Below are 10,165 nucleotides of genomic sequence, written 5' to 3'. Positions count from 1 at the left end.
AGTCACACCCCGGCCCCCCATAACGGCAATAAATAATCTCACACTCCCCCAGCCCCACAGCAGGAGCACTGCCCATGGCCTGGCCCCACAGCCTGGCTCCCCAAGATGGGGACCATCTCCATATCCCCCTGACCCCCCGGGATGGGGGGCAGCTCCGTATCCCCCTGCACAGGGGAAGGGGCTGGCAGCACCCACCTGGCCCCCCACACCCCCCGGATCCGTCCCTCAGAAGCGCAGCTCCCTCAGCTTCTGCCGCAGGTAGTGCTTGGCCTCCTCGATGCCACTCACCTTCTCCAGCTCCGTGTAGGGCAGCTGTGAGGGGACAGGGACCATGTCAGAGCGGTGACAGCATGGCCCCACCTGTATCCCCAGTACCTCCAGCCCCCAGCCCCACTCAAGCCTTCTGTGCTGGTGGGAGGAAGAACCAGGGCACAGATCCCTCCCTGGAGGAGGGCATGGACAGAAGTGTGAACAATGGCACAGGAAATGCAGACAATGCCCAGCTCCAGGCTCATCCAGCCTGAGCTCAGCCCTGGACAGGTGCTGCAGGCACAGAGAGGGAGGAACCTCGAGCCTCACGCCACCCTCGAGCCCCTGCCAGCACCCTCCATGAAAGGTGACAGGGGACTGGGGGGCTGCAAACCCTGCAGGTCCAACAGCCCTGAAGGCACCAGCAGCACTCACAGAGCAGCACCAAGGGTCATTGGGACCCATGCTCCAGCCACTGGCAGCATAGAGGAGGAATAAAGGTTCTGAGGGGTGGAGCCCCTCAACCCACGGGTTTTCACCTGGAAAAAGAAGGCTCTGGGGAGACCCTTTAGAGCCCCTTCCAGTGCCTAAAGGGGCTCCAAGAGAGCTGGAGAGGGACTTAGGTCAAGAGCTGGGAGGGACTGGGGAATGGCTTCCCACTGCCAAAGGGCAGGGCTGGATGGGATATTGGGAAGGAATTCCTGGCTGGGAGGGTGGGGAGGCCCTGGCACAGGGTGCCCAGAGAAGCTGTGGCTGTCCCTGGAAGTGTCCAAGGCCAGGTTGGACATTGGGGCTTGGAGCAGCCTGGGATAGTTGAAGGTGTTCCTGCCCATGGCAGGGGCTGGCACTGGATGGGCTTTAAGGTGCCTTCAGCTGGGTCCCTGCTGTGCCTTCTGCAGGAGGGACACAGACAGCCCAGCCCAAACACCAGCTCAAGGGAGAGCTGGCCCTGCTCCCGGCCCAGCTACACTGCTGGGCAGCTCCCAGGTGATTCCTCAGCAGAGTCACAGGACTCTGGAGCTCTGCACAAACACTGCTGAGCTCTAGGATGAGGAGGGAGCTGTGGCTGGCACAGCCTGGCAGCAGCAGGGAATGAAACTGTTTGGGAATGGCTGTGGGATGGCACAGTGGAGGCACTGCTGCAATCCTGGTCCTCTCTGCAGTGCAAGAGTGAACAGGACAGAGGGCTCCTTTCCAGCGCTGTTCTCCTCAGAAAGACTCATCCTCAGGCTAAAACCACCCACAGAGAAGCACGTGGGAGCTGCACATCCTAAACCAACACCTGGGTTTGCCAAAGGAGCTGCACACCTGAGGGCTCTCCCAGTCCCAGCACTCGGCAGGGAACACCTGGGGCTGGAACAGGGTGGGCAGGACTCTGGCACAGGTGAAACAACCTCCCTCCTGCCCCCTTGGCACATGGGATCACAGGTGGACCCATGTGTGTCCCACCCACCTGATCCCACCCTGAGGCCCCACACCCAATGCTGCCCCTGTGGCTGTGTCTGCCAGCTTGGGCTGAACACTCTCCCCTTCCACTTCCCCTCACTCAGGTCGGGTCTTAGCTCACAGGACAGACTGTCCCTTGTCTCTGCTTTCCATCAGGGCTGGTGTCACCCACCAGCTGCATGGAAAAAGTCCTGCATGGGGTGGGGGAGGGGACATGAGGATGAGTCATCTCTGCTTCCTCTCACAGGGACAGGAGTGTTTACACTGGGGATGCCAGCGCTGAGCCCATCACCCACCGTGTCCCCTGGCCCCGAGGAGGTGGGGGCAGCCCGCCTTACCTGCACCAGACAGTATCCCAGCAGCCGCAGGTGCCGGTCCCGCATGGCCCGGGAGCCCACCAGGATGTCGGAGTTCTGGCAGTAGTGCCACTTGTCATTGACCGACAGCACCACCCTGCACAGGGGACAGCAGGGAGGGCAGCGTCACCCCACGCCACAGTACCAGCCCACCCATGGACCCTGCTCCCCAGCACCGTGGCAGCTGAAGAGCAGCACCCAGCTGAGCCCAGACCCTGCTGGTGGCAGGGACAGCTGTGTGCAGCACCCAGGGACTGGGTCTGTGGGTGCCCGACGGCACTGGGCAGGAAGGGGCCAGGGCTGAGTGCCTCAGCGAGCAGGAGCCAGGGTGGCTGTCCTGCTGGAGGGGAGCAGAGCCAGGGCAGTGCCAGGGTGGCTGTGCTGCTGGAGGGGAGCAGAGCCAGGGCAGTGCCAGGGTGGCTGTCCTGCTGGAGGGGAGCAGGGACACAGCCAGGGTGTGGCCCTGCCCGTACCTCTGGATCTCCTCGGCTCCCTGCAGCCCTTCTTGGGGCCCCCGCTTGGGGCTGGGCTGGCACGGCGAGGGCGGGGGGCCGGGGTCCTCGCTGGCTGGGGGGCTCCGCTCCTCGGCCTGCTCCTGGGCCTGCTCCCCCTGGAAGCAGCCGTGCTCCTGGCCAGGGCAGCCGGCGGCCTCCTCCTCCTCCTCCAGGATTTTGCCGATGGGGAACTGGAAGAGGGAGGCGGCGGAGGTGCGGGGCGAGCAGTCGGGGGTGCCGGGCGGCGGCGCCGAGAGGCACTCGGAGGGGCTGCTGAGCGTGGAGCTGCCCGGGCTGGCCAGGGAGGGCTCCTTGCTCAGCCCGCAGTAATAGTCCGAGGGGGGCTGGAAGCAGGGCCCCCCCGGGGCCGGGCAGAGTGCCGGCAGGAACCGCCCGGCCCGGCCGCTCTCCCGGGGGCCTGGGGGGCTGCTGGGTGCCTCTGCAGCAAACGGGGCAAAGTCCTGCAAATCTGAGGTGAGGGCGAGGACGCTGGACCGCAGGGACATGGTGACGGGGGACGTGGCTGGGGGCGCCCTGGAAGCTGCTGGAACACGTGAGAGAGGCAGCACCGTGCCTGAGCGGTTGATCCACAGCAGGAAGTCTGCGGGAGAGAGAACAGGGATCAGCTACTGATGGGACACGGCTCTGGAACTCTGTGCTCCAGCTGGGACTCTGAGCCAGCAAACAGACACAGGGGAATCCCCCTTCTGCAGCAGGAGCTTTGCCCCAAAGGCAGCGTCACAGGGCAGGCAGTGACAAAGCAGCCAGAGCTCATTTCTGCCCCACAGGACCCCCCAGCCCCCCATGCCACTGGCAGCCCACAGCCCGGGGGTTACCTGTGCAGTACCCAGGAGGCAGCACCTCGTCCTGCCGGTAGCATTCCTCCCCCACCAGCTGCCGCAGAGCCTCAGCCACCAGCCCCTTGTAGCTGCAAGGAGGGGACAATCAGGGGGGCACGGCAGGGGCTGGTATGTCCCCCCAGCACTGTTGGTGCTGACTACATCGACATGGAGATGGGAACCCCCAGGAGTGGGATGCATGGGCCTGGAGTTTTGGGGTCTGCTGTTGGGAGTCAAGAGGGGATGGGCTCCAGTTCCTTTTGCAGAAAAGCTCCTCACAGTATTGGGACACCAAAAGCCCCCAAAAGGGCTGCCCAGCCCTGGCACCACTGCTCAGGGCAGGGGGGAGTCCCCATCTCTGAACCACATGGATGTGGCACTTGGGGACATAGTCAGTGGTGGCCTTAGCAGTGCTGAGGGGCAGGTGGGCTCAGGGGCTAGGTGACCCAGCATTGTTATGACATCTTCATCCAGATGTGCAGTCCCTTCATGCAAGCACCCTTCCTCCTCCTCTGCCCAGGTCCTGCTGGGGAAATGGGGTGTGCAGGATGCATTTCCATCATCTGATTTTTTGCTCTCCTCTTTGTCAATCTGAAAGCCTTCACCTGTATGCCAGTCTCCTGACCTCCTGTACGTCCTGCTTCCAGCAGGTGGTATGCCCTGAAATGCCTGGGGTGTGGTGAGGCTGGCGTGGCAGAGAGAGGGCACTGACTGAGAATGCCTTGGGAAGGGAGCCTCTGCACCCAGCCTCTGCCCCCTGCTGCTGGTATCTCTGGCTGGACTTGGAGGCCCTTCCAAACCAGTTCTCCCTGTATGAATACCACCCCTTCTCCACTGAGGTCTCCGAGGCTTTCCCAACACAAACAATTCTGCAATTCTAAATGATTCTGTGATTCTAGAGTGCTATCCCACAGGCTTTGGAGCTGCCATAGGGGCCTCCATCTCAGCACCCTGTGGGATGCTGCCAGAGCAGGTGACAGACTCCCGTCCCCCGCTGCAGGGGGTGCTCCCCCGGGCCCCTCACCTGTACTTTCTGTTGGCCTCGTCGGCAGTCAGGGCGTGCTCGAACATGAGCACGCGGTAGCGCGGGTCCAGCCGGGGGCCGCTGTACTCGCGGAACTCCAGCTCCACGGCCGCGTCCAGCAGCGACAGGTACCGGCGCACGATCAGCGCGTACGGGCTGCCTGCGGGACAGGGTGTGCATGGAGCCCATGGGCACCACAGGCACCCCCTGCCCAGCCCAGCCCTGCCCAGCAGCGTAGGGGCTGCCTGCGGGGCAGGGTGCGCATGGAGCCCATGGGCACCACAGGCACCCCCTGCCCAGCCCTGCCCCAGCAGCGTAGGGGCTGCCTGCGGGGCAGGGTGCGCATGGAGACCATGCCACGGGCACCATGGGCACCCCCTGCCCAGCCCAGCCCTGCCCAGCAGCGTAGGGGCTGCCTGCGGGGCAGGGTGCGCATGGAGACCATGCCACAGGCACCACGGGCACCCCCTGCCCAGCCCTGCCCAGCCCAGCCCCAGCAGCGTAGGGGTTGCCTGCGGGGCAGCACGCATGGAGCCCATGCCATAGGCCCCATGGGCACCCCCTGCCCAGCTGTGCTGCAGGGACTGCCCCCACCCAACTGGGCTCTGCCAGCCAGGAGGCACCGCCTGCCCAGCCGTGCCACCAGGGACCATCCCCACCCCAGCTGGGGCTCTGCCAGCAGGGAGCACCCCAGCAACGGCCCCACGTACTCATGACATTGGTGATGAAGCCTGGGGAGAAGACCTGGTGCAGGACGGTCTGCGGGAAGTGGCTGAGCTGGAACATGGACATGAGGATGTTGACGGTGGCCAGTGGGGAGCTGCCAGCCTTCTGCTCCAGGATGGCCTCCAGCTTGGGGAAGAGCTCGCCGTGGTTGGAGGGCCGGTAGTTCATCCGGCTGAAGGGAAACACCAACTTCTGGATCACCTGCGGCAAGAGAGGTGTGTGGGGCTGGGCTGGGACAAGGGACAGGTCAGGGCCACCTGCCCAGTGCCATGAAAGGACGGATGCTCAGAACCTGCCGGGACTGGGGCATGGCCCCTGGTTCCCTGGAATGCCCCTTCACGATGGAGAAGGGCCATGGCTGCTGTGCCCAGGCGTGCCCACAGATGGAGGGGAGTGCTCACCTTGCTGTCGAGCTGCTCGCCACGCTTCAGCAGGAAGTTGGCGATGGTGTCGAGCAGGCGCGGTTCACGCAGCCGGTGCCGTGCCACGTACTTGGCAATGAGGGCCATGGTGTAGGGAGTCAGGTTCTCTGCCTTCCGGGGCAGCCACTCTGCGAGCCAACACAGTGGAGAGGCCGTCACAGGGGCCAGCTCTGTCCCCAGCCCAGGTTCTCTGTAGCCACCACAGCCCGGGCAGGTGGGAGGACAGGACCGAACAGGAGGGCCAGTCCCAGAAACCTCAAAAGCCAGGCAGGTCCTAAAACCCTCAGGTATGGGTCAGGTGAGAGGCTAAGACAGACTCCTGTCATACACAGCCAGAAGGCACAGATGGAGCACAGCTGGAATGTGCACAAGTGGGGCCTTCTGCAAAACCCCACCAAAACTCTGCTGTGCCCAGCCTGGAGGCACTGTGGGAAAACAGCCCCTGAAGGAATAGGGGGCTCCTGGTCCCTCCCAGGCCGTAGAGGAATGGGGGGTTCCCAGCCTGTCAAAGGGCTGTGCTGTCAGTGACAAGGGTGGCCATGACACAGGGCTCCTTCTGCTCCACTTGTGGGGTTCAGCAGGGTCCCGGCTGAGGCTGCATCACCCAAACATGTCCAGGGCCAGGGAAAGCATCTGCAAGGCTGCCCCCCACCTGGCCAGAGGCTCCCATGTCCTCTGGCTGACCAGAGCCCTGCACCCCCAATGAGGGGACAACGCTGGACCCCTCCTGGGCACCCCTCACCTGCCATGCTGCGAATGAAGCGCTCCTGCCGGTTCTCGTAGAAGAGCTGGGAGCTGAAGATGGCCTCCAGGGCCTTGTTGTTGGCCTCCTGGGCACACAGGGCCAGCATCTCGTCCAGCAGCGCCAGCTCGTGCTCCCTCATGGCGCTCACCTGGCCCAGCGTGTGCCGCACCAGGCGCAGGATCTTGCGGTTGTTGATGAGCTGCTGGTCGGAGGCCGCGTGGCCCTGCAGCGCCTGCGCCCGCAGCCGGTAGTAGGAGAGCAGCAGGAACAGGGTCTGGGGGTGCCGCTCCTTCTCCAGGTGCCGCTCCAGGCTGCTGAGGCACGACTCGACCAGCGGGTGCGGGCTGGAGGGGTGCAGCCGCATCACGCTGCTGAACACCATCGACACGTCCTTCTGGTTGAAGCGGCCCAGGCGGCTGCGGGACTCGTCCTCCAGCACCCGCACCAGTGGGGACTCCCCAGGCAGCCCTACAGGGGGACAGGCACGGGTCAGATCCTGGCACGGGTCAGATCCTGGCACGGGTCAGATCCCGGCACGGGTCAGATCCTGGCACGGGTCAGATCCTGGCACGGGTCAGATCCCGGCAAGGCTTGGATCCGGGCATGTGTCAGATCCTGGCATGGGTCAGATCCTAGCACGGGTCAGATCCCAGCATGGCTCGCATCCTGGCACGGCTCAGCCCCACAGCACAACTGCCTCAGAGCTCGGGCAGGAGGCCACTGCTGTGACTGGATGGATGTGCTGGGTCAGTGCCCAAACCGAGAAGGGGAAGGGAGGGGAAGGCAAAGCACCGGCAGAACATCAGAGCATCCGCACCACGGGAAACACTGCAGGGAGCTGTGGGGTCGTTCCCATTCCCACCCATCCCACTGCAATGGGAGCGCTGCAGCTCACCCACAGTGGCGAGGCTCATTTCCTAAGTCTCAGACATCTCAAAGACAAGGAACTCACAGAATCTCAAAATCTCAGACTGTTTTGGGTTGGAAAGAACCTTAAATCCCATCCAGTTCCACACCTCTGCCATGGGCAGGGACACTTCCACTAGACCAGGTTGCTCCAATCTGGCCCAGAGCACTTCCAGGGGCTCTGGGCATTCAAAAAATTCACCTCAAAAAGTTCATAAAAAAGAGTTGTGGTTGGAAAACAACTGTGCCATCCCATGTGACCAAACTAAACCCTGTTTGTTCCAGCAGGGACTAATCCTTTGGCTTTTTTGACCTTCTCCTGTTTCCCAGCTCAGCTTTACTTTGTGCTAAAGACCTGGCTCCCAGGGAAACACTTCCCTGCAGCTCAGGACGTGTTATCCAGGCCTGGGCACAGGCTCAGTGCCTTGGCTGTCAGGAGGGATCTCCTCAGCAGAGGCAAAGAGCACTGCGGGGCCCTGGAGTTCCCCATCACCCCAGGATTTGGGCGGGCTCAGGCCGCAGGGCAGCGCAGGGCCAGTCACTGCGGGTTATTGTTAATCAGAACTCAGCTGGGGGAACGTGCAGAATTGGTCTGAGCAGCCGCTTTGTTCCGTGAAAAGGCCTCCAAAGAGAGCTGGAGTTTGTGTTAATGAGGGACAAGGGGGCAGAACAAGGTGGGGGGCACAGCAGAGCCGTGGGGGGCCCAGTATGGGGAGCCTGGCGAGGGCAGGCAGCCCCGGCTCAGAGTCAACAAACACCCGGCGCCGCCGCCCGGGACTGCGGGCAGGGCCGGCCCCCCCAGCCTGGCAGAGGCTCGAGTTACTGCCTCAACCACCGAGCCCTGGCCGGCCAGGCTGCGGGGAACGGGAACAAGAACGGGATGGGGGAGCCAGGGAAGGAGGGCAGGAACCCGCCAGAGCATGGAATCCTGGAATTGTTTGGGTTGGAAGGCACCTTAAAGATCATCCAATTACAACCTCCTGCCGTGACCAGGGACACCTTCCACTAGACCAGGCTGCTCCAAGCCCTCTCCAACCTGGCCTAGGACACCTCTAGGGATGGGGCAGCATCAGCTTCTCCGAGCAACTTGTGCCAGGGCCTCCCCACCCTCCCAGGGAAGAATTCCTTCCCAATATCCCATCTAACTCTGCCCTCTGGCCATGGGAAACCATTCCCCCTTGTCCTGCCTCTCCAGGCCCTTGTCCAAAGTCCCTCTCCAGCTCTCAGAGCATCTCTGTGGCCTCCTCCGGGCTCACTCCATGGCTGTCTGCTGGTGGGCGTCAGAGCTGGAAGCTGCACTGCAGGTAGGGCCTCACCTGAGTGGGACAGAGGCGAAGATTCTCCCTCCTGCCCTGCTGTCCACTCCTCTTTGGATGTGGACCCCATCCCCTTGCTGCCAGCAGGAGAACTTGCAGGGTCACCCTGGTCCACAGATGGAGGAGCCTCTGGGATGCAGCCTTCCCTGGGACACAGCCCCTTGGGATGTGGCCTCCCCAGCTCAGCAGCACCCCAAGGAAGCTGCACAGGTACTCAAATACCTCAAACCCTCTCTCGCACACAACAACACCCGGTGCCATGGGGCTTATGCCCTCCAAGAGTGCAGCCAAACCCATGGTGTCTCCCATCAGTGCTTGGGTGTTTCCTGGTTTTTTCCAGGGTGTTTCCTGGTTTTCAGAACTCAAGCTGGAGCTAGACACAGCACAGGAGTGGCTGATACACTCCCTGCCAAGCAGAGCTGCCCAGCACCAACCTCCTGGTCAGCTGGGGACACCCAGCCCCGGAGGAGCAGAGCATCCCTGCTGAGCTGAGCCCCCTGCTCAGAGCCCCAAGGGTCACAGCCCGTCTGCCCCAGACCCAGCAGTGCCCAGGAGCCCGGGCTGGCGCCGTGGCAGCGCTGTGCTCCCCACCCTGCGTTGCCCCGGGGAGGCTCACCTAGCGCGGCCGCCGCGTACAGGCAGTTGACGATGCTGAAGTTGTCGAACTTTGCGCAGCCGCTGACGATGGCCTGGCAGAGCACGTGGAACTCGGGCTGCTCCAGCACCTGCCCCGCGGGCCCGCGGCCGTCCCCGGCCCCCGCGGGCGGCCCCGGCTGCTGCTGCAGGAGCTGCCCCAGCTTGTGCAGCGCTATGGGGTAGTGACTGGCCGACACCTTGCCCGGGTTCTGCGTGACCCAGCGCAGCACCTCGCCCACGCTGCGCGAGCGCTCGATCAGCCGCTTCATGGTGAAGAAGGTGTCGTAGCTCATCTTCTCGTGGATGAAGTTCCAGCTCTTCCTCTTGCCGTGGGCCCGGCCCCGGCCGCCGTCCGGGTGCACGGCGGGCAGCAGCCCATGGCCGTAGGGGTCCAGGGGCAGCAGCAGCCGCGGCCTGGCCTTGCCGGCGCAGCAGCAGGCGGGAAACATCGCGGCACCGCGGCGCTCACGGGCAGCCGGGCCCCGCGGGCCCGCCCGGGTCAGAGCGCGGAGCCATGGGCACAGCAGCGGGCACAGCATGGCGGGGGCGGCGCGGCGCGGGGGACTCCGCGGCTCCGGAGGACCCTGCGGGACAGAGCGGCGGGGCCGTGACGGGGAGACCTGCGGGACGGCCGGGGGTACGGGCGGCCACGGGCACTCCCCCCACCCACCGGGATCCCCGCCCCCGCGACTCCCCGGCACCGGGCCCGCCGGCCTGTCCGGGCCCGCGTCCCGCCCGGCCCCGAGATGCCGGGACCTCCCGCCCGCCCGGTGTCTCCCGCCTCACGGCACCCGCCCCTCTCCCGAGCATACCCCGACCTCCACCGGCACCGGGGCCGCCTCGGTCCCCCCGGCGGGACTCCCTGCCCCCCCACCCGGTCCAGCCGTACATGGCGCTGGCGGCCGCTCGCTCCCGCCGCCACCGCCGCCGCTCAGCGCCGCCGGGACACGGACCCGGCCCGGGAGCGCAGCCCCGCCGCCATCTTCCTGCGGCCCCGCCCCACGCG

General features: G+C 64.7%; 1 protein-coding gene across 1 annotated transcript; it reads right to left on the bottom strand.

Moving 5' to 3' along the window:
- Positions 1-6: 6 nt before the first annotated feature.
- Positions 7-10,158, bottom strand: FASTK (Fas activated serine/threonine kinase). The gene is made up of 10 exons (XM_066549611.1): positions 10,049-10,158; positions 9,140-9,743; positions 6,299-6,769; positions 5,536-5,684; positions 5,119-5,335; positions 4,409-4,568; positions 3,382-3,473; positions 2,525-3,146; positions 2,034-2,148; positions 7-312 (listed from the first exon to the last, which is right to left on the bottom strand). The coding sequence occupies exons 2-10, from the start codon at positions 9,696-9,698 to the stop codon at positions 226-228; spliced, it is 2,472 nt and encodes an 823-aa protein (XP_066405708.1). The 5' UTR covers positions 9,699-9,743; positions 10,049-10,158; the 3' UTR covers positions 7-225.
- Between the last annotated feature and the right edge of the window lie 7 nt (positions 10,159-10,165).

This window comes from Molothrus aeneus, chromosome 1 (genome assembly GCF_037042795.1).
Source record: "Molothrus aeneus isolate 106 chromosome 1, BPBGC_Maene_1.0, whole genome shotgun sequence".
Taxonomy (NCBI): domain Eukaryota; kingdom Metazoa; phylum Chordata; class Aves; order Passeriformes; family Icteridae; genus Molothrus; species Molothrus aeneus.
This window is presented reverse-complemented; position numbering and strand designations above follow the sequence as displayed.